General features: G+C 39.8%; 1 protein-coding gene across 1 annotated transcript in view; it reads right to left on the bottom strand.

Moving 5' to 3' along the window:
• The window catches only part of LOC306867281 (protein unc-13 homolog A-like), a gene marked incomplete at both ends in the record, with an annotated part of 34045 nt that extends 10365 nt beyond the window's left edge, over nt 1–23680 (bottom strand). The window contains 36 exons of the mRNA XM_079412879.1: nt 1701–1824; nt 1905–2057; nt 2133–2221; nt 2354–2431; nt 2539–2562; nt 2670–2747; nt 3156–3299; nt 4614–4710; nt 4833–4959; nt 5340–5425; nt 5502–5635; nt 6048–6182; nt 6648–6737; nt 6994–7062; nt 7158–7311; nt 7396–7559; nt 7698–7813; nt 8773–8942; nt 9028–9169; nt 9248–9475; nt 9955–10174; nt 10269–10343; nt 12147–12225; nt 13699–13745; nt 14525–14618; nt 14708–15409; nt 16971–17090; nt 18163–18361; nt 18568–18597; nt 19080–19134; nt 19335–19405; nt 19498–19621; nt 20334–20451; nt 22638–22737; nt 22834–22863; nt 23671–23680. Coding sequence (XP_079269005.1) covers nt 1701–1824; nt 1905–2057; nt 2133–2221; nt 2354–2431; nt 2539–2562; nt 2670–2747; nt 3156–3299; nt 4614–4710; nt 4833–4959; nt 5340–5425; nt 5502–5635; nt 6048–6182; nt 6648–6737; nt 6994–7062; nt 7158–7311; nt 7396–7559; nt 7698–7813; nt 8773–8942; nt 9028–9169; nt 9248–9475; nt 9955–10174; nt 10269–10343; nt 12147–12225; nt 13699–13745; nt 14525–14618; nt 14708–15409; nt 16971–17090; nt 18163–18361; nt 18568–18597; nt 19080–19134; nt 19335–19405; nt 19498–19621; nt 20334–20451; nt 22638–22737; nt 22834–22863; nt 23671–23680 — 4476 coding nt within the window. The remainder of the gene's footprint in view (nt 1–1700; nt 1825–1904; nt 2058–2132; nt 2222–2353; nt 2432–2538; nt 2563–2669; nt 2748–3155; nt 3300–4613; nt 4711–4832; nt 4960–5339; nt 5426–5501; nt 5636–6047; nt 6183–6647; nt 6738–6993; nt 7063–7157; nt 7312–7395; nt 7560–7697; nt 7814–8772; nt 8943–9027; nt 9170–9247; nt 9476–9954; nt 10175–10268; nt 10344–12146; nt 12226–13698; nt 13746–14524; nt 14619–14707; nt 15410–16970; nt 17091–18162; nt 18362–18567; nt 18598–19079; nt 19135–19334; nt 19406–19497; nt 19622–20333; nt 20452–22637; nt 22738–22833; nt 22864–23670) is intronic.
• Nucleotides 23681–24008: the final 328 nt, after the last annotated feature.

Below are 24008 nucleotides of genomic sequence, written 5' to 3'. Positions count from 1 at the left end.
AGACCACTGAGGTGGCCAGGGAAAGGATAGGAAATGGACAAAGAAGAGCAGAAAGAGACAGCGGGAGAAGGAGAGAAAGACGTGACAGACGAATGAGGATGCACTGGACAAGAGGAAGGGACTTGGCAGCCACACAGAGCAGAAGGAGGTGGTGGGAGGGGGTCACCCGGCATGGACGGACTGCGGGACACACAGACGCACAGACAAAAGTGCTCTGGTACTTACTATCATCTGTGGAGGTGGAGCGGGGGGAGAGCGAGAATGTAATAACCAGAGAGAAGGGTCAGTGAAGCTACAAAGAGCCCCACATCAAATCAAAAGAAGCATTAACATTCAGTCTACAGGACTGGCTTCAGACCTGATACGATATTACAGTAAGTTCCAAGGTCTGTGTTTGCCTGAGGGACTAAGACAGGCCCAGTGTGGAGGAATAATTCAGCCAAAAATGAAAAAATCTCTCCCTCATTGCATTCCAAACCTGTGATGTTCTTTCATCCATAAAACACAAAAAGAGAAACTTTGATGAATGTTCAAGCTGCTCTTTTCCATACAGTGAAAGCGGATGGAGACCAGGGGATATTAAGCTACAAAATAGACAAAGTAACAAATGTATTCCATACGACTTATGCACTATAATTAAAGACTTTTGAAGCAAATTGAGGGACAGACAGAAATTTAAAGCATTACAGAATGTCTGTTTCTCCAATGAATAACTTAAATTTTGTTTAATTCCTTACACAAAGGCACTGTAGGCTTCAAAACTTCAAAATAATTGGAATAAAGTACATAGGTCATATGGGCCACTTTTTTAATGTCCTTTTTGGAGCGTGAAAGCGCCTTCATTGTAGGAAAAAGAGCAGCATGAACATGAACTTCCACAGACCAGGGCTGCTCCTTGAAGGCAACTGTCCTGCAAAGTTTAGCTCCAAACTCCACACCTAAACCAGCTAATCAAGGTTTTCAGGGCTTGCAGAAATGTATTCTGGGACAAATGGAGCTAAACTCTGCAGGACATTGACCCTGCAGGAGAAGGACTGGGCAAAAGACGTAAGAATGTCATACTGGTTTGGAACGAGAGTGATTTACATAAGAGGATTTACATTTTGAGTGAATTACTATGTCAATTTTTGGCTTTTTGCAGTAAGCATAACAATAATTGGCAACTGGTTAACTAGGCTAATAGGGAGAAGTCTCCCGTTCAAATGTTCAGTCTTTGAAAGAACTGATATGGGTCTCTTTTGTCAAAATAAACAAATACAAACAAAAATACACAGTTATATCAAGACAAATTAAAAGCAGTAAGTTGTCTCTGCTCCTGTAGAAATGCTCTCAAACATTAACTAGCATTCAAATATATAGATATAAACTTAATAAAACTTTTTAGTCGAGATTACCATACATGAAATGTGCAACTGTATGACTACAGGACCAGAGAGCAGTCTCGAGAGGTGCTTGAATGATATGGTGCACTCCCAATGATTTTAGAGCAGAAAGATGTCTTTTGTCCAAGGTGATTCGATTTTTGGAAAGGGACATGTTTTGTTGGGCATGAGGAGATACATTTCCAGTTGTTCAGATTCTTCATGATCCATACCAGAAAACAAAATGCTGTAAACAATTTTGGCATTTATATAAAATGATTTCTACATGAAGTATATCTCAAAAGTCTGCTCTTAATGAAATGATAAACAGTTCATTACCGTTTGGTCAGTCAAAGGTGGCAGAACAATAGTTTTCTCCATTGTGTTCATCACCAGCTTCCAAAGCTCCTTCAGCACTCGCTTCAACACCGTCTTCTCACAGATCTTGGCAAACAGCGTAAGACTGACAAAGAAAAAGTTAAGAGTGAAGCGAAGGTGTGAAATTTCCAAGAACGTTTCTAAATCTAGTGATTATCATCTTACTTGCTGTCAAGGAAGTCCATGATGGGCTGGAGGACGTTGTCGGCGTCCTGTGCCACGCTGCTGCAAGCACTTGCTGGCACGTTTCCTGTCCCCTTCACCTGGCTAAGTATATCACCCATCTGCTTGACATTTTCTTCAATGTTTGGTTGGAAACTAGTGGGTGGAGAACAGATGTTACTCCCAAAATAGAACAAAAAACTACTTCTTCCTGATCCCTTGGTACCTCACCTGGTGGCAAAGATCCTTGCAAGGTCATCCAAAACATTGTTGAGCTTCACCTGGAGTTCTTTCAAGATGTCACTAGCTTCAACGTTCAACTGAAAGCACATTAATCAATGATCAAAACCAGCAGAACTTGACCAGGTTCTCAGAAGGTTGTAGGTCTTTGTTCAAGAAGCAAATCTAGGCTTTGCTAAGCCATAATATTGGCATATTTGTAGTTCACTTACATCTTTACCACCCATGGCCTCAAACATCTTCTCAAGCTGTACCCTAAGCTGCTGGATATTATTGATGAGGATGCATGGCTGTGGGGAGCAAAAACACTTTGTTAAAATGCATGAAATTCAACACAAGACTAACTCAACCCACCAAAAAGCTGCATGGCATTTCTACCCATGTCAGATCAACATACCTTGACAGCGCCATCCTTTGCATTCTAGAATCAAAGAAAAAGAGAACACAAAACGAATGAGGTAAATTCCGGATATAAGCAACTATTTCAAAAATATAAACCTGATTCCACAGGGATCTTTAGACTATTACCACTTTCTCTTTGGTGCAGTGGTTGGGGAAGTCTCTTGAGATAATGTCTGCATAGGACAGCAGAACATTGCTAATGGTCTGTGGGGTAAAGAGAGCATGTTAAAACAAGTCAAACTAATTTGCATATTGACTGTGAAGGTAAATATTAATGTTGCTAAGCTAACTGTTTTGTAAAACATTTCTTCATATGATCCATTTTTCTGAAAATGGAGTTTGCTGTCTGAGACAGTTTTCAGGCATCAATTTTTCTTTGGTTAAAGGACTTAACTGACTTTGGTTTGCAGTAGGTTATGATCATGTTAACAAAAATCTGCAACCAAAGCTTGTGACCAAAATCTAAGCTAAGCACTTGACTTTTACTCATTGACTTAATGTTTTACTATTTGACAAGCAATATTCTTAAAAGACAGACATAAACTCTCACATTGTGCACTTGGCTAAAACTAACATATTTACAAAATATATTAATGGAATGATCACGAGGACCTTGGCAAATCTCCTCATGTAATGTCCAACGATCTGTGGGTCTGGACACTCCAGCTTCTTAATGATCTCGAAGCTCTGATTAAGCTGCGAGAAGACGTCCACTACTGAACAGGAGAACAGAGCGTGCTCTGAAGTTTGCTGATACTGTAGGAAAGAAAGAGTTGGATGTGCAAGTCAGAAAAAGTTCTAGAATAGAAGGCACGAGAGACTGCGCAAGCAATTTTATGACCAGACGTCAGGTGTGAGCTCTTTCGTCTGGAAATAATTGGGTCGAGGTGAGACTGGCAGGATCCCAAAGGGGGCTCAGTGGAAGTAATGAACTAAAGAGTGTGCTATTGGTTCAGGAACATGCTGAGGTGCTCCAAAGGGCACTCATTCATCAAATTTTGACATGTCTGGCTGCAGGCGTGAGGTCTGTTGTTACTGTAACTTATTACAGCTGCTAAGCTAAATAGTAAGTATAGCTTTACAGTAAATTTCCAGTTTTGCTTTCAACTTTTCTTAGAGATTGTACAAATTTATTATTACTTTTATTAGTATTAATGCAATTGTCAAACTATATGTAAAGCTTATTATATATATATATATATATATATATATATATATATGTTATCAATAAACTAAAGTGTTATAATTTTTAATAAGATATGTAGAGATATGTTTTTACTTACTCTGTGGTCTTTTGGATATTTTAACATAATAACAAAACTCATCACTGTGCAGTTACTAGGGTCTTTTTTTTTTTTACGATTAGTTAGGATTTTTAGCATGTTTAACTAATTGCTATTACCATGTAGCTATTCACCGCTAGCATGTGTAGCATACTGAAGTCCTGTGTGGTAGCATGAATCAAGAGAGCCAAGTCCCATGTCTATACGATGTTCTGATGCAGAGATATAGGTCTTGCAAAATGGTTGCTAGAGTACTCTGTTTGGTTGTTAAGGAGTGGCTTGACAGCTGCCAATGGTGATACTTCAAAGGCTGCTTGCCAGTATGAATGATATAAACCAACCCCATGCCTCTACAACATTAATATTTGAGTTGCTAGGTTGCTCAACAATGGTTGCTAGGGCGTGGAAAACAGATGTGCTCAGTTCCTTCACCATAGTATGTCTATGGGGCAACTTTGGTGGTGCGCTTGCACCCATGGGGTACAACTTATACCCCACTGCGAGGTATGTTCTTACACAGTTTGCCAGCCTCTTCAAATGTGGTGACCCAGATGTTTCTACAAAATTCTTACTTGGCAACCCGTCAAATTTGTCTGCAAGGCTGCAAAGTCTGAGAGTCATTTTTTGTTTATAATGTTTATATATATATATATATATATATATATATATATATATATATATATAAAAAACTTTACATGTTTCTATTAATTTATAAACTATGATATTTGCATCTGTATCGAATGGCCTTGAAGATAAGGCACCAAAAGGCAAGAGAAATAAATCTCACCCCATCTTTCTTGTCACGCTCCAGGGCTCCGTGCAAAAAGTCTCGAGACACCTCCTCATTCTCATCCAACCACTGGATGACAAATGGCTCGAACCACCTGCAGAGTAACATCACCACCTAAAGCTCTATTACCCATCATACCACGGTCACAGTGACATTTTGCGTGTGCATGACTCGGGTAATACGCGTGCGTGATGGGAGACGTCGGGGGTCACTCACGTGGGATATTCAGGTACTCGGCTCTTGAAGAAAGGCAGGTCTTTGCAGTATTCATTGTAGAGCCACTTTACTTTGAAGTGCAGGTTCATGTAATCGGCACTCTTGCACAGGCGGTTCTTTTCATGCTCTGAAAGCCACGAGGTGAAGACAAAAGCTCTTCATGAAACAGTTCGAGATATAACGGCACATAATACATCTACGCAGAGCGGAGAACCCCCTACTGAATCAGCAGATGAGAAGAACGCCACCACATGTCGACTTTTCACCAAGTGTGAAATTTAAGTGGCTATCAGTGAGAAACCCTGCCAGGCTTGTGTTTCTAACTAAAAATCTAACTAAGAAGCAAACTTTATTGCATCTCATCTGTCAGTCAAGTTATGAGCATTACAGACCTTCAGCTGAAACTTTTTAATGAGGTTCTGGGGTCTACAAAATAGTCTACAAAACCAAGAATCAATCAATACAAAGGCTAGATACATCAAGAAAAGCTTCTTAGCTTAGACTCACCTTCCATTGCGTACTTCATATCTTGGGCAAACAGGTTCCACATAACCTCTGCGCTGATCTTTCCAACATTGAGCTCCTGCGGAAACCTGTGTGGACCAGAATACATAATATTAAGAGGTTTATGAAGGTACATTTTGTGCAATAAAATGGTGCCAGACTCACTGGTTAAGGCAGGGGGTGTAGGAGTTCTTGTCCTCTTCAATAATTGAGACAATGAGGGTGATTAGCTTAGACCAGAAGTCTAGATTCTTGATACTTGGACCTTGTTCTTCTGGAGGAACCTCTCCTTTTTTGTTCTGCACAAAAGGAATTCTTTTTTAAATGGTAGCTTGAAGCATGTAATGGTTTTTCATAATCTGCCAACCTCTGGAAGAAATTACCCCAGAAATTACCCCACTAAGGCGCACAGCAGGAATGGCTTATTTCAGCCAGCAAACAAACAAACAAAAATATGCCAACCACTCCAGGGGAATACGATATATATCAAACCTGCACAGTTTCGCAGCAAAATATAGTAAGTAGCCCAGGGTTAGATGTTTAATTCAACTGGAAGAGTGTTTGATATTTATGAGGGAAGCCTATAATATCTTCAAAGCAGCATAAACAAAAGCAGCACGATGAACTGCTCTGATAAAATGACTTGGATGCTCCCGGGGTAAAGAGCTTTGGGGCTGATAAGGGTCGTTGGGCCAGGAAGTGTCGACTCACTGGGTCTGTTTGGTATTCTCGACTATACAGCTCATGGCAGTTGTTGAAAATGTATTCGTAGGTAGAGTTGAGGCAAGCCTTCACACAGTCCTTCACTACCTGGCTGGCACGAGGAGGACTCTGGAGCTCTTGGACCTGGAGAAAAAAAGTTAATGGTCCATTCAGATGGATAATTCGATCAATGTAAACAATTGCATAGAAAACTATGAACAATTAGGTGGTCTTAAAAAAAAAGAAAGAATCATTAAGAAACCATAGGAAAAACAAAAACTGTACAGAAATTGTAGAACAACACTAAGCGGAAAATAAAATTGCCCGAGAAAAAAGAATTCACAGAAAAAAAGCATATGAAAATTGCAATAAAAAAGAAAATTGTATTAAAATGGCAACTGTAGAAAAATAATAAAAAGAAAACCATAAAGCAAAGAAAATTATGAAAATGGTATGAAACAAAAAACAAAAAAACTAAAAACAAAAAAAACAATTATACTTTTGAAAAATGATTACTGAACATGAAAATTACACAAAAAAGCCCCCCCTCCCAAAGGCAAAATTTACCAAGTTTATCCAAGTCAACAGCATTAGGGATTCACAACTAACCTTCATCCTGAAGAATGTGATACTGGTTAGTAGGTCCACAGTAGACTTGAGGTCCTGCAGTCTCTCAGGACTGCTAGCTGGGAAATTATTCTAAACACACACAAGAAAGGGTGTGTCTTTGTCATCGATACTCATTTCTTCCTCAGATATTTCAGACTTTTCAATACAACTTTTAAGTTTGTATATGTAGTCACAATGGTTGCTAGGTGTATATGTTTGTCTGATTCAATGACCCCACCTGCAGGTGAACACCACACTAACCATTTACCTTTAGTTAAGAAAGATCCTTCATACAGAAACAAGAAAAGGTGTGACAACTCAAGGAAACCCCAAAAAGTCACAATACCCTGTACATAGAGAGGTCAATCCTAAGGGAGTTGTGAAGCTGGTCCAGAAGCTTGACAAATCGCTCTTTCTACAAAGAACAAACACGAAACCACCCCAAATTATTAGTACAAACACTTCAAGGCTGAAATCTTCCTTTTCGGTATGGTTGGATGAAGCACTCACCCCAAAGTTAGAGGCAGCGAAACGGTCAGAGGCAGACACATTGTTGGTGGCCTGGGTTGTGTGAGCGTAGTAAGCATTGATGTTGGCCAGTAGGGTGCTCATGACCGCAGGCACTCCAGGACACATGTACTTTGATGACAAACAGGCGAAGTGTCTGGAACAAGAAGGAACAAAAGGTACCTAAGTACGTAAGCAAACAGCTAAAACATCAATGGCAAAACTTAGGGGAGAATCATACGTCATGGCTTGATAAATGGACTCCACTCCATAACGCATGGCAAACTCGTCAACGATTTCTTGGGGCGTCTCTTCAAAGTAAACCTTCCATGCATCATCACCCTTGGCATCTGGTATCTTCACCACCCCGTTGTTCTGCATGTCCGTTAGATAGTGGAAGAGGTTCTATGGGGAGATGGAAAGAGGATCAATTTGCTAAGGACTAATTTGATATACTCTAGCAGGGACTATGTAATTAAGCTTGCTAATAAATAACGGTAGGAGGAAATTGAGAATGACAAATCATGACAGGATCAGACTGACCTCGTGCAAGCAAGTGTACTGGACGTGGTACGGAGCTACCGTTTCCTCTCCTTTGATCTCTACACTGATGTGCATACGAATGGCTCCAGATACAGCAGACTTGTCTGTACGCTTGTCTGAAAGGAAGCAAGATGAAGTTGGTACACCATAAAAATCAAATAAAAAAAAACAAGAAAATCGCACAGAGAGCTTTGTGATAAAAGAAAGTGGTAGAAAAACCATAAAGCTGAAAGAAAATCTGAAAAAGAAAACTGTATGAAAAAAAAAGAAAATATAAAAAAAAGATAATCATAAGAAAATCACTTTAAAAAAGAAAATTGTCCGAAAGTTGAAAAAATAAATTCTTATGGAAAGGAAAATCATAAAAAAGACAACATTTTATGAAACCCATAAAAAACGGAAATCATAGAGAAATCGCATGAAAAAAATTTAATTGTATAAAGATCGTAAAAGCAACTATACTGAAAAGAAAAACATACGACAATTGTATGCAAAAATGAAAACTGTCCAAAAAACACACACACACACACACACACAAAAATCATACAGAAAATGCATGAAAAATAAAAACTGTAAAAAAAAAAAAAAAAATCCCATAAGGCAAACAGTCATATGAAAACCATATGGAGAAAAAGGTACATTTTGAAGTCAAAAGCGATGATGATTTTAGAGCTGCAAGAAAAATGTGTAACTTCAGTTAATCCTTTTTTTTTTTTTTATTGCAGTGCTACTATACAAATGTGATAAAACTTAAGTCTTTTTTCGCAAGGTAGTGTTATGCAATGCCAATTTTACAAGGTTGCTACAGTATGTTAGCAAGAAAGAGCGTGAAACCGAGCAAACAAGTCATGCCAATCACTTTGATATGTCACAAAAAGACAAGGTCTGATATGCGACCGCCCATCTAATGATGTCACGCTAACTGTTCTGTAATCCTTGGCCTCGCTTCTAAAGGTCATTGGCAAATGGGGTCAAAGTTGAAATTGGCTGATCTTTGAGCAGTGCGTTGCTGTTTTGACCTGTGAGCAACATAAATATAACATTGCATTTATGTTATTACTGCTTGGCTACTCACCCAGGTTGTACCAGACGTCCATTTCTCCGCTAAGAGTTCGAACCTCAATGATAGTCTGACCGAGGAAATCGTCAGACTCTCGTTTGAACTTCTGCTTTACTCTGGACTTAATATCGTCATCCTCGTCCCAAACGCGCACTTTGATCCGATCGGAAGAGTTGTGACACTCACTGTTGAGATGTTTTTGTATCAGCATGAGCACTGATCTTCAACAAAATATGTTTGACACATTAAATGAGATTTGAATCAACTTACAAATTGAAGCTCTCATCCCATACAGGGTTGAGGTTGCCATAGATGGTCTTGGTTCGTTTTTTGGTCTTGCCTACTTGCACCGTAACATAAGGATCGCTGGAGCCAGTTTTGTCCTTTGCCTGCAGGCCCTGGGCACATAATACTGATGGGAGAAAAGACAGGGTTAATATTTATATAACCGATATGACATAAACTTGTACTAGTCAAAGTGGGTCATTACCGGTGATGCTGATTTTGGCTGACCACTTGGACGTCCCGTCCAGGACGCTTTGCTTGATCTGCTTCATATGCGTCACATGCGTTGCCTTGATGACTCCAAACACGTCCTGAATCAGCTCGAATATCTCAGGCTTGTTGCGTTCGCGGATCTTCATGCGGTCTTTCAACACCATGATGATGTTCTGCGTGCGATCCTCAGCTCCATGCTTAGAGCTCTTCTCCGCCGCCCCTGTGAAAGACGGATACATTTTATTTCAATACTCCTTATATTTACACTTGCAGCCAAAAGTTTGGAATGGATGTGGTTTTTTAATGTTTTTGAAAGAAGTCTCTTATTCTCACCATGGCTGCATTTATTCAATCAATTTAAAATAAGAGTTTTCTATGTTAATATATTTTAAAATCTAATTTATTCCTATGATGGCAAAGCTGAATTTTCAACAGCCATTACTCCAATCTTTAGTGTCACAAAGATCCTTAACAGTGAACACATTTATAATTTTACCATTCCAATTTATTACCAAAACCATATTAGGTAGCAAAAACTAGTATTAAAATTCAGCACAAACAGTTTCCAATATTGATAATAAATCAGAATATTCAAATGATTTAGAATGAAACTTTCCCAAACTTTTGAACAGTTGTGTAGTTTTTGTATTGAATAAAACATTTGAGAGTGAAGAAAGAAACTCAATAAAAGCATCTTACTTTGTAGACAATCGGCATTAAGCAAATCTTGACACTTCTCGTGACACTTGACGCCACACTCGGTGCAGCGCATGCCCTGTCGAGCGATGCCCCACAGAAGCCCCTCGCACTCGTAGCAGTAGGTGGGGGTGGTAGCTGTCCACACCTCAAAGTTGTGTGGTGTAGTACAGGAAATAGGGTAGATCAAAGCCTGCAGGGTCTTCTTATAGACGTGACTCTTCTGCATGGTCATAATAAATCAACAAGTAAATGGAAAACGGTTCTGAACTGCAAAATATGAATGTTCAGGAAGAAAACGGGGCTTGCTGACATACCAGTTCTTCATTGTTGAGTGTGCTGGAGGCCATAACAGAAGTGATGCCTGCTTTTCGAGAGTTCTGGACAAGAGACTACAAGAGAAAACAAATGTAGTTCTCAAAATAAAATTAGAAGAAAAATGTATGTATTTGTTGAGTAAAATACATTTGATTGCTTTCTAATGAGAAACTGAATACATAAGAACTGAATACTTCTTAACAATATTTTTATTCGTCCAACTTTTGACAATAGATTGATAGAAAAAAATTCATAAACTAAATAAACTGAATATAATAAAACAAAATTAAAAGATACATAATTTAAATCAATTATAAATAACAAAAAAATTGTTAAACTATGAATTTGTCATAAATCATAAAGAAATTCCGTCTAAAGTGTGCAGTGATAACTAGCAGAAAATGTTTGTGGTTGGAATTTAAGCATTTTACCCAGGGGGCTGGAAAAGTGAAATTGTGAATACTTACCATTGCCTGCAGGAGGGGAGGCATTGGAAAAAAGAAATAAAACAAAAACATTTTAGAAGTTTGCCAAAGATAACACGACAAGTTTTTAATTCATACATCAACTCAACCAGGGTTGATTAAGCTAAAAATAAAAAAAGGGGAAAAAAAACATCCAGGTTATACTTTTTATAAATTTACTGACTCAATCACATGGAGAAAGTATTTATGTAAAGTTCTTGTACAACAAGAATGCATGTGGAAGATTGAAATACAGAGAGGGCAAAGAGAAAAATAGAAAGGGTACTTTGTCTCTAGTTGAATTGTATTTGATACACATTTTAATTCTGCTCAAGTCAGCACTTTGGCTTCTGACTCTGAAGAGCCAGTATCGGTGACGGTAAAATGGATTAAAACCGACAAACTGCGGAGCTGTTTAGTGCAGTATGGTAATTTCTCCCTCATCTTCCAGTCCGTAGTGTCAAAGAAAGCCTGGTGCCATTGCCTGCTCTGACAGGTCTCCAGTGAAGGTTGCCAGGAGCGTTCTTGGCTGAATAAGTACAGCCAGACCTACACGACAGCTGTCAGCTAATCAACGATTTTTTTGGCTCTTGTTACTTTGTTTAATCAATACACAACTATCTCTCCTGTCAATCTAATGAGAAGTTTTTCAGAAAGCGTTGTTAACAAGTAAACTCAAAAATGGATTCTGCAGCTTGTTCAATGTAGTTAATAAACATGCACTAATGAAACACAACTATTGAGCATTTTGTTAAAACTTAATTTAATGGAATTCAATCAGTTTGGCACTACATGAATACATTTTGTTGGCTGTAATCAGATTAAATTACTAGCTACATTTAAATGTAGTTATTATATTATAACTTGCTTGTTTTTGAACATGCACTGATGGATTAGGCATGATAAGACCAGAAACGTTTTTAGTTGGTATTAGTATTAGTATTAGTTGGATCAATTTAGATTTAATGTTGGTTTTAACATCTATATTGCCTCTATCCATGCGAGAACCAATGATATTTGAATTTATTTGCCACCTAACCTTTTTTTAAGTATCAGTATAAAAGTTCAACAAGCTCCCAAAGTAGGTTACAGGCACAAAACAAGGTTAGCAGGCAATGAATTCAGCTCAGGAAAAAATACAGTGGCTAAAATGAATGAGACTGTAAAAGGAGACATCGAGGCAGTCGTAAGTCTGGAGATTCATCAGTTTACAGAGTGAATGGAGCTGAGTAATGCTCTAATAACGTCTAACCCTGTAGCCATGATTCAAACAGATAAGCCAAAGAGAATTCTGTGAAATACAGACCCTTGACAGACTGCTGCCCAAAATAACCATGCTGATGCATATGGACGGTGCTTTTGAAGAGTTGGGAAGGTTGGTTCCAGTAAAGCTTGTGGGATTGTGTGACTCACCAGGTCTCGGACAAGAGGGATGGCTTTCCTCTTGCGCAAGTCAGGCATGCTGTCTATGCTGTAAAGAGCACCTCCAGGCCTGCGGATCAAATAGGTAGATGTGTTTTTTTTATATATATATATATATATATATATATATATATATATATATATATATATAATATATATGCATGATGTCTTATTAGCAAGGTTCGGGAGGAGCACGATCAGATAATAAACCAATTTGGCACAGGTGTAACTCGTTTAGCTAACCATCCTAACTAGCACAATACGTACAGTATGTATATATATATATATATATATATATATATATATATATATATATATATATATATATATACTACAACAGTTTTCCGGCAACCCTCCTCCACCCCAACTCCTCACTCCTAATCTAGTTTCATCCCATATTAAGGACAGGGGGAATTTTCTGGGTTCAGGCTATATTCCGGGCTCGGAGCCCTCCCCCAGTACAGCATGCCAAAATATGCTTACTATTATTTGCTATCAGATTAGATGTAAGGGTGGACTCGTGAAATATATGTATGTATGTGTGTGTGTATATATATATATATATATATATATATATATATATATATATATATATATATATATATATGTATATGTACACACACAAGGAAAAAATAAGACAATACCAATATTACAAAATATAACATTAAAAAGTATAGAAATCACTCGTTTTTCTAAAGAAACGTTGTCCAACAGTGACAACAGCAGGTAAAGTTACAGTGGGAGTCCGCGTCTCTCTGGCATCCCCTGAGCCCGTTGAGATTTAACAAGCCCCCTGAAACATGCCGTGACTTTGTTGGGGGGGAATTGAGAATGAATGGGAGAAAGTCACATGAGAGAAGGCAAAGCCTCCATTGCAATATGATTGGATATGATTGGTTATGTTGGGCTTTGATTGGCTCATGTGATAAATCCTGCCTTTTGTGTTTATGTGCATTCCACGCTTGCGGATCAGTCTAAATGAACAATATAATGGCGTTAATGGGAAAGTAAACAACTTCATACACTTACATATAACCACTTTGTTACGTCAAAATATGACTCAAAATGGAATGAAAACATGATCTGTGGGAGTTTCAATCAGCTTGTTGAAATTTGAAGTAAATCTCCATGTCTGTGACAAATATTTACCGAGCATTGATCATACGAAAAATTAAAAAATAGTTAAAAGTTAACTATTAAAAAGAATAGCTGAACATAAGTTCACAAATAAAATATATAGTTTAAATTGTTACTGCCTTGAGTTATTATTTTGGAATAAATATAAAATGCTTAAAAATACTAACTGAATTTACATTTGATTTAAAAAATTAAATAAAATTGCGGACTTTGCCTCCTCATTTGAGAACACCACAGAATAGTAGAGGTAAGAAGAGTGTATTCTTTGTAGTGATTCATAAAGCTTCAGGTACTGTCTGATGTTTAAATGTTTACATAAATTATATATCATCTAAAGCATGAAGTTTGAATTGCTCAGATGCATAGCTGTTCTGAAAATGAGCTGCAGTCCTTTGGTGACACTCACCCTGCTTGCAAAAAGAGTGACGCAAGCACTGGAGTCTCGCCTCGAGCCTGCGGACAACAGGGAATGACAGCAGCGTCAGTGACAGAGCTCTATATCTCTCTTTTATCCATCCACTAAACCATATTAAACATCTCTTCAATATCCATGCAGACCTCACAATGTAATTTCAATGATATAATTTCTATTAAAGAAAAAAGACCATTGTCTATTTTGATAGGACCCAGAAAGAGCCTGTAGTCAGCTGATCTCATTGACATCAGTTGCAGGACTCTCTCATAATTAGACTGGATTTGCCGGACATCTTTATCTACATCATCATTATTCTGTCATAACAACTCCATGAGTATGTCAGAGGAAGCACGCCGCAGTCATCAGTCAGGAAAATGTGTTTACTTTGGACCCACACATAGCCACACCCACCTTTCAGACTGCTCGTCCAGCTTCAGTAAAGCAGTGAAGAGCATAACAATCGCTATGGCAATGACAAAAAACTGAAAGAAAAAACACAAAAAAGCAAAAACAAATGGGGTGGAACACAAAGAGGTGCAAGGCATGAAATCGCAAAACAAAGACTTGTTTTGTAAACATATGTAACAGTAAAATGTAAAAATTAAAAGCAAGTGATAAAAAGTAACATGAAATGGACAAGACAGGCAAGAAAAAGGACAACAACACAGGGCAGGACTAATCAAAAACTGACAACCCAATGTTGGCTGGTCATAAGCAAGCTGGCAAACTTTGATTGGTTACTGAATTACTATGTTCTTGAAAAAAGCTGATCAAACAAATATAGTATCAATATCAGGCTTCACAAGACCTCACGTACCTCCTGAAGCTGAAGGCGAACCCTGTTAAAGAGTCGCAGCCAGTTGGCTTTGGCCCTTACTGCAGGATCCACAGGTGGCTCCAGCTTTGGTGTGCTGGGAAAAAATGGAAAAAAATTGTTAGATTTAACTAAAATGTCACGAAAGACTAAACCTTATCTAAGGACTCAGCACATGAAGCTTACCTCTCTGGAGGAGCCTCTTTCTTTTCTTGTTCTGCTTCAGGCGGGACCTCGGTAGCAGGGGTAGGCAAAGGTTCCTCAGAAGGGGCTGCCATCTTGCCTGCAGGTGTCGGGACCTTCTCAGGCTCCAACTCTGAGACTCGCGGTGGGGTTGAGGTACGAGGTACCTTGGCAAAGACATCATGTGACTGCTGTGGGGGTGGTGACTCTCGCTTAGGCTCCATGGTCTGGAATTGTGGTGGCTGTTGCATGGAAGCCTGTTTCTCCAGTGGTGGACGGCTGGTTGGGGCCTCAGGAGCCAACGTTGGGGCAGTGCTGGTTGGGGTAGGGGTGTAAGGTGGCTCCTGCTCTTCACTGAGAGTACCATCCACTGGGTAAAGGTCTTCCTCCTCATAGGGATACTCCTCTTCCTCCTGCTCACAGATCTCACCATCCTCTTCATCATAGACTGCACCTTCTTCACCTCCATCTTTGTTATACTCCCCATCATCACAGTAGATGCCCTGTGGCTCATCTGGATCCCAAACAGGTGAGTCCTTACCATAGCTAACAGAGGAATGGCAGGAATGGTAGGAGTCATTCTCATCGTAGAACTCTCCGGAACCTCGGAAGCTCTCACCATCCTCTGGGCCAAACTCCTCACTGAGTTGTGAGCTGCCGCGGCTCAGCTCACCCGAGGAGGCATAGCGACTACTGCCGGTGGGGCTGTGGGAGTAAAGAGTTGTTAGTTATATTAAGTCATGGAAGAAACAAGATGAGCGACAGCTGATATACGGTTTATGGGCCGTAAAAAGTGAGTTAAAGAAAGCAGGAACGACCAACCACAAAGGAAAATGATCCTTGTCAGCTGATAGAAGTCTCTCCCTGCTGAAAACAACAGCTTAAACCTGCCAAAGATGATTTTCTGGTTTTAACTGGTCTCTCAGAAATCAGGCCAGCAGACCAGCTTAAGATAAGCAAACAAATTTAGGGTTGGTTTAAGGTGCTCTCTTCAGCAGGGAAATAGTTTCTGCTTATTTATGGATGTATGCGTGCAGGTAAGGTGGTGAGAGAAAACAAGAAAGAATCCTGAGGTTCATTTGAGGGAGTCGAAGGAAAAAACTCACATTAACATACAGACTCAAAAAGAGCCATTTCACAAAAAACGCTAAGATGGCAATGGGAAGAGTTGTCAGTGGACAGATTCATCCAGGTGGACTTAAGAAAGGACAAAACATTGAAAAAAAAGAGAGAAACACTGAGCTGACAGAAAAGGGGATGCAGCATTTTCCTGTGACACTTTAAACAATGGAAGGCTATTTATCTTTGCTGATGAATGAGCCAATTAGGTGTAAAGAGATTGAGAGAATGGAATGAGTAAGAAAAGACACGCTGCCACACACATTATCGATTATGGGACGTAAGATTTAGTAATGCATGAAGAATCAGAAGCGAAAGAGATGTAATAGTGTAATAGGCTGTGAGCCAAAAAGCGTCTGGGCTTCAGACTGGAGGAAATACGAGAGCCACAGGACACACACAATTACACATACAATCACGCTTCTGTCAAGCCTTTCCGCCAGTTAGTCATATATCCTTGTCACCTTTTCTCACTTCCTCGCGCACAAACCTATAAATTCTCAAGACACACACACAGCTTTATTTCCACACAACACATTTTGGCTTTGGGAAGTTTTGTCCATGAGATGCTGAAAGGGTAAATCAGCGATGTGAACATCCCCTGCTCTGTCACAGCCATAGACATGGTCCCGCCTGCTGCCCACACACAGCCTAGTGTGTCTAAATGCTATGTAATTAGCGCACACTAGGCTTTCGGAATTACAACGTTATTCTCTAACTCTGTCAGGCATATAGCAGGCAAATAACAGACTTCACAAGAAACAGACTGTGTGACCAACCTAGTGGACCCCCATCGGCAACAGCACCAAATTCCGATTACACGGTACAGAAGACACAAGAAAAAGCTTCTGAGACGCAAGGGTTGGTTACCTAATAACACGTGACAGGTCATTAACAGGTACACAGGAGTCATGATAGAGGACATAGATACATATACAAAGAGGTATAGATAGAGTATATATATCAATAGACCATGTATGTAAAAGAAGGATTGGTGCGCATGCATGGCAAGCATAGCGAGGACCACAGGACCAGACAAGTCCAATTCCACGACATCATCACAGCGGGACGGAATCACAGGCTGGAGCAGGAAGAAGAGCAGGAGGAGGTGGAAGAGGGTGGAGGTGTAGGAGCTACGGAGACCCACCTATCAGAGAGCGAGTGCCTACTGTCTAAGGAGTACTGGCGGCTGGTCCGCCTGCTCGAGCCAGAAGCCGAATCAAGATCGCTGCGGCCGTTGGTGGCGGAGTCTAAACTATCATAGCGTCTGGTGGGAGGGAAGGGGATGGGGGAGGCAGGAAGAGGAGGAGCATGAGTAATGTCTTTTTTCTTATTTGTTTTTTCATCTCACCTCATCAGGTCACATTGGACGGAAAATGACCCAACTTAATAGCAATGGTTAACCAGCTGCTAAGAGACTCGTTTCAAAAGCATCACATTGGGATCAGGATCTATCCATTATTAAGACTTTATAAAGGATTCAAGAGGCTATAACAGAGCCCTCTCCCAAATGGCGCACTTGATGTTGATTTGCAGTTACGAGGCCTTCGCTTGCACGCATCTGTTAAGTCCACAAGACTGTAGGGTGGCTGCTTTGAGGCAGCTATGCCTCCTTTTGGTAAAGATATCTTAAGGGACAATTACCCAACAGTCTGCCCTGTTGAAAAAAACTGCATATGCTGGTTAGGTATGTTTTGAAGCATTGCAGCTGGTTTGAGCTGGCTTAAGCTGGTCCATAGTTGGTCATAAATTGGTTATTAGCTGGTCATGAGCTGGTTTAACCTGGTCATGTGCTGGTCCTAAGCAACCAGCTCCTGCTCAGGACCAGCTCATAATCAGCTTATAACCAGCTCAGGACCAGTTTAAACCAGCTCATGACAAACTAAGGACCAGCTCAAACCAGCTGCAATGCTAAAAAAACATACCTAACAAGGTTTTTTCAACAGGGTGTGTGGTAAAATGACTTGGAGAAGGAGCTTCAGGTGCCATTTGGGACAAGGCAAGAGTCTCAGAGCACAAAGTCTCCAGCATGCAATGCAGGAATGTCGGGAATACCACATTTGTAAGACAAAATGCTCGTTTTTAAGTGAATTGGGCCAAAACGAGCAATTGAGGGGAAATGTTGCATTCATATCACAGAGTGGCACCAGTGTGGCTCCTAACCCATGAAGTGTATACAAGTGTATACCGCTCATCCAAGGCTTGTATACAGTAACCAGTGCAGAGGAATAAGAACAGAGGAAAGTTGCACAGACACAGTGAATGCTTTTACTAACTGATAGATGCTAAAGTGACTAGAATTAGTAAATACATTGCAACCAGGAATTAGGAAAATTTACCTAATGGGTCTCTGGTTATCAAAGTCGTAGTCGACATGCATGTCGTTGTAGCGGGAGCCATGGTGCATGTCACGGATGGGGTATTGGTGCATGGATGCGTTGGGCTGAGAAGTGGTGTAGAATGGAGGCGGGATGCTGTTGCTGGTTTCGCTGCGGTAATCACTGTCTCGATCATCCACAGCACTGTCTGCATCGTCATCTGAGAAGCAAGTGCAGAATTTAGATGTAAACTGTGTGGATTAACCTTAATATCTGTTTATATATATATATATATATATATATATATATATATATATATAAAATATTAATGTTCCAGGACCAAAACCATACCCATCACACTTCGGGAGGAATCACTTAAAGTTTTCATGCATTTCTTTTTAAACCCATAAAACAAAGTTTACTTACTTTGCTGGTCCCCCCATAGACTCCAGTTACCTATGGGAACAATGAGTCAACACAAAAATAAGTAGGCCAAAAAATATATCTTTTTGAGACACATGCCTCTGTGTGACCATGAACAAGCAGCTTGTTATAAATCTAGGTTGTAAAACTACCAGGTGTGACACAGATTTAATTTGGATGTCTGGAGTGCAGGATAGTGACCTTGCCCTGGCACGCTAAGTGCTAATGGTTAATAACTCTGATGTAAAGCAATAAAAAATGGCCTGTTGGCAAGCCAAAGCTTCCTGCTCCTCCTTAACCCACCCATGCTTGAGATATTGCTAAATACTGTCCAGGAAATCTCTATGTACCATGATGCTAAGCCACCCATCTAGTGCTCAGAGATAAAGCAGTCTCATATTAGACCTGCTGATGGGGTGATTGGACCTCTAATTAGGTTCTTCACACATCAACCTACCAAGGGGCCTTGTAATTTATAGAGTGAGTGTGAGTGTGAGTAGCGCTTGAAAGCTCACAGCACTGAGTTGATGGCATTGGAAGTGGTCTCTCGTGCTCCTCCTGGTATGTGTACTGCAAAATGAGCAAACAAAAATGACTGTTTGAACAGGTGATAGTCTTTATTTTAACAGGTCAGTAGTTCAGAAGGCAAAGAAAAAAAATACTGTTCAGGTCTCAGGAGTTCTCTGACAGACTCAAATTAACGCATGTTCTGCCCTTGGGCTCTGGGGAGGACTGTAAACACAAGACTGGAGTTGAATGAGGAGACTCACATCTTGGTCCCTCATGGCATTGAGCTGCTCCAATTTCTTGGCCCAGTATCGAGCTTCCTCCTCCGGTATATCTGGAAGTATGAAAACTATGGGTTAGCATTAAAACTTAGGACAAGTGTGAACCAAATGCAGTATTGGAGAATGCAAAAAACAGCAAGGATACCTAATGGGAGTTCAAATCGTGTATCCAAAAGCACTCGATGGAACGTGGGATCTTTGGTGCCACAGATCTCATTCTCAGCCATAATGACCTGGGAGTCTAAAGTCAGCCATTGTCCTGGACCTTCCTACAATGCAAGAGAAAAAAAGCAAAAGCTCAAAAATAGTCTCTCTGACAGCGTGCATATACCGAAATTAGTTATCTTTCGCTGCTGATTGGATTTCAATGGCTTAAAATCGCTTGTTTTTAAACCGCAATGCTTAAAAACATGTGAAAATGATACGTATTTGTGACCACATAACACCGCAACATCACATGAACGAGTAACTGAGATAGAGATGATAGTCCAAAATCTCTACCAGTTGACAAATTTCTACAGATTAATCGTGTCAACCAGTATATCGCCCACCTATAGTTGTCTGTATATTTAGTTTGGCTCAATTACTGAGGTATATAATACTACCTGCTCAAGGTAATTTAGTTTAGAGGTTATAGATCTTTGCTGGTAACCAAAGGGTTGCAGATTTGAACCCTGTAAAAGGCGAATGTCACCGCTATTTCATTTAACGGGCCACTTAATCTCAGATTGCTCAATGGGGGCTGTGCTTATATTGCATTGCAGAAACAAATTCCACTGGTGCTGGTTCATAAAATATATTTAAACTGGTAAGAAATATTAAGAAACATTAACATATAGAGTTTTACAGGGAATGGTTTCTGCAACATGTTTGCAATGAGAGCCAATGCTAGGCATCAGCTACAGATCTACACATATAGCTCTACAGAGGATGAGAAAAGCTGCAAGCTGTTGGGGGCCAGGCCGGCCATCTGGGCTGTACCTCGTTCGACTGTCGAATGTTGCGCAAAGGGACCCACAATGTGCCAACCATGGTGTCCCAGATCAGTCCTTTGTTCCATACCTCCACTGTCAGGCCCAGATCCAGCCTGTTAATCTCACTAGAAGATGAAGTGAAGGGAAGTATTGAGAAACAGAGAGATGGAGAGAGATATTCATGTGTTGTTATGATGATATTGAGACTATACTCTGTTATGACAGTTGGGTTTCATATATCTCCAGTTAATAAACTCACATTAAAAATAAAGAGACCTAAGGCAAAATTTCTGAAATACTGTGGAGAAACTGCAAGACTCAGTAGTTTTAGTTTGATTCGACATGCTGAAAAACCAGACCCCAGAGAATGGTGGAGGATAAAAAAAGATCCATTTTAACAGGGGCACTATATTAAATGGAAAAAGAAACAAAAAATAGCAATAAAAACCAAACAGGGTGCAGACAACAATGCCATCTGTGCCTTGGGCATCTCCAGTGCAACTCCAAGTGAAGCTCCATAGGACTATGGTCTCTAAAGCTGCATCAAATTCTAATAATAGCCTAAACTTTGATTTCAAAACCAATCCTTCTTACAGACCACAGGGGCTAATCTTGGGGACAGTGGTGGTGCTGCGTTAGACATTACACAGCAAGATATAGAGGTGCTGAAGCAGATCTGGCTTATAGATGACTCAAGATGAAGTTGGAAAGAATTTTGCAGTGTCAACCAGATGCTTTCGTGGTTTAGCTCTCAGTGTCTCAAACGTTTCTACATGTATGTATTAGACATTTTCATTCTGAACAAAATGCAAGTGCAAAAACATTTTCTTATTTGTGAGTGGATGCAAGTGTTGCTATGTTGTTCTAACTGGTTGCTAGGGTGGTCTGGGTGGCTACTTGGGGTGTAATGGTACACAGAAGTCACGGGTCGGTACGTACCGTATTGACCCGAATATAAGACGACCCCCCTTTTTCCAGATGTACCTTTTGGAAAAAGGCTTTTTGAAAACCAAATCTTGTTTTTTTTTCTCAGTAAAATTCAGTTAAATTTTGTTTTGAAAGTATAAAAAACCTTGTCTTATATTCGGGTCAATACGGTAAATGGGTTTTCGGGTGAGTTCAGTACAACAGGAGATGTATTTTTTATTTATTTTGAACAGACAGTAGTGCTACATACATGTAGCATGAGCAGTCGTTTTTGATTTGAATTAGACTAGAATTTCAAGATTTAAAGCAAAAACTAAATTGTCTAAATTTAGATTTGTGAAATTATACAACATAAGACAACTGCACAAAACAAAAACAGCAGATGGGCTATATTAAAATGCTAATTATTTATCTGACAGTAGGTGGCGCTTATGGCACAGCAGCGATATAGATTTCCTATATAAACCCACACATATTTTTATGCCTATATTTTGAGCATCGCAACCAGTGAGCTTGACCTGCCTGTTACAGTATCTTCTCCGGTTTACAGATTTCATAAAAATTCCAGACAAATCACATTTGGGAAATGATTGCAATGCAGTTTGCATGCAATTCTGGAATAGAGATCGTCCAAAAGAAAACCCAAAACCAGTTCAGATTTATAGCCGGTCGACCGGTGCATCTCTAGAACCTGAAATTTTCCCACACTGCTTATTTAAGACAAGCAGGCGGTTCTTCCAGTGGCATGTATGGGGAGAGCCCCTGCCTCTTTAATCGCTGACAGAAAAGTGCCCTTTTGATCCGGTCTAGGTGCGGAGCTCCCCCCCCACCCCCCCACATCCAAGGCTTTTTGAAGTGTCTAAATTAAATGTTGTACTTAGCGAACTCCTCTATTTGAATGTTTTATGTCTGCTCTTTCAGGACAACCACAACACATACTCTCTCTGAAGTTTAGAAGACAAGATTTACTGCAATCAGTGCTAAGCAACGTTTAGGCCCTTGAGAGAGAACCATTGGGGGTACTACCTGACTGGCACTACCAAGGGAATGCAAACTGTCACATGCGAAAACAAAAATAGCTCCTTCATCAAGGTTCTTCTCAGTCGTAAGGCTTGAAACACTCTACGCAAGTTTGTGACCACAAATATTTCTAGCTACACAAGCTCAAGCTCTCACGATGTTAAGGAATGTGTCTGAATGCAGTTTAATTCAAGTACAGGTGGCATTCTCAGCATTACCACTAGGGAACACACATTAAGTATGTGCAATAGGACCCTGTGCTTGGAATGCATTGGCCAAACATTTGCATCAGCATTATAGCTTACTTTAAAGCATGTTTCCAGCCCTTACTTATACTGTTAAGAGAAAGGGAAGAGGAACTCACAACATGAAGTCCTGTTCCCAACATGGCTGACTGCCGCGCACGGCTATGGTGGTGCTTTTCACGTTCTGAACCTTCAGTGACACGTACGTGTTGAATTTCTCTGCACAGAAATACCAGTGCATTTAATAGACTGTTGCAGGAAAAAAATACAAAAAGATAGTGTGGAAAGCTAGTTACAGTGAGACTTCAGGCTTACCTTGTGGTCCATCGAGCTTGGCTTTCTTCACTGTAACAGAGAGAGACGTGTATGTAAATAAATAATAAACAGTATTAAAAATAATCACACTTTACATATCAGACAGCGCATTTCACATTCAATGTCAGCATATTTGCATTTCTGCAAAAGGGATTCCTCAAGGCTATAGACTCCAGTTTGTAAGGATTTTCAAAAACACGCAACTTTAGCTTGAACAAACAAAAAGTGTCATGATACTATCACGGTTTTTGGACATTGTCCCACTGCAATGTTTTTTTTTTGTTTTGTTTTTTGGTATATGTACCATGGTAAATAAATACTATGACAATCATTCATTACCACAGTATAAGGTGAATGTAAATTGAACAGATATCAAAGTATCCTGTAATCTCAATCTGATTCTATCACTGACTGTACCATGGTAGCACCACAGTCCTTTTTTAAAAGTGTTGTTAAAGAGAAAATTTCATGAAAACCTTTAAAATCATCATGTCAAGCAACAAAAGAAACACAGAGCTTGGCAAAGGTACAAAATCTCCAGGACAGAAGTTTCTCTGTGCAGATTATGAACAATTTGAGTGGTTATGAAACTGCAGAGAGGTCTAGAGAGGCAGTCACTGTCAGTTATGCTTAGGAGAAATCTGAAAAAAAAAAAAACTGTTCTCCAACTGAGCCGAGTGACGTCAACATAATTAATATTCCCCTATTCAGTGTGGGTAGAAGCATCCTTGAGTTAAGGGGACCTTAAAATAATTCCAGGCCTTCCACTGTAATCCTTCACAGTCAGCATTCCTCTTTAAATTCAGTGCAGAATTTCTCACTCTCTAAAACTCTTACCGGTTGACATTTTTAACACCTGAGAGTAGCTCTAAGTTATACCAAATGCAAAGCATATGAGTCAGAGATTTTTGAAAAACTGATAATATCACAAACAAACCAAATGGAAACTCTCACATTGCATTCGTCTGTTTGCCGACATACTGCAAATCTTCACTTGAATGCTTGGGGAAAATTGAACATCGGTTTCCTGCTGAGAAGGGGGAATGTTAGTGCTGGTTTGCTGCTAGTCTACCTAGCAGATCAGCTTCCTTAAATTTGGTTGAAGCCAGTCAACAAGCATAATCAGGTAAACCGGACTGACCAAGGAAGTCGTGCTGGTTAAGCTACAGTAGTTA

This window comes from Barbus barbus (genome assembly GCF_936440315.1).
Source record: "Barbus barbus genome assembly, chromosome: 49".
Classification (NCBI taxonomy): domain Eukaryota; kingdom Metazoa; phylum Chordata; class Actinopteri; order Cypriniformes; family Cyprinidae; genus Barbus; species Barbus barbus.
Note: the sequence above shows the minus strand (reverse complement) of the source record. Positions and strands in the feature narration are given on the sequence as shown.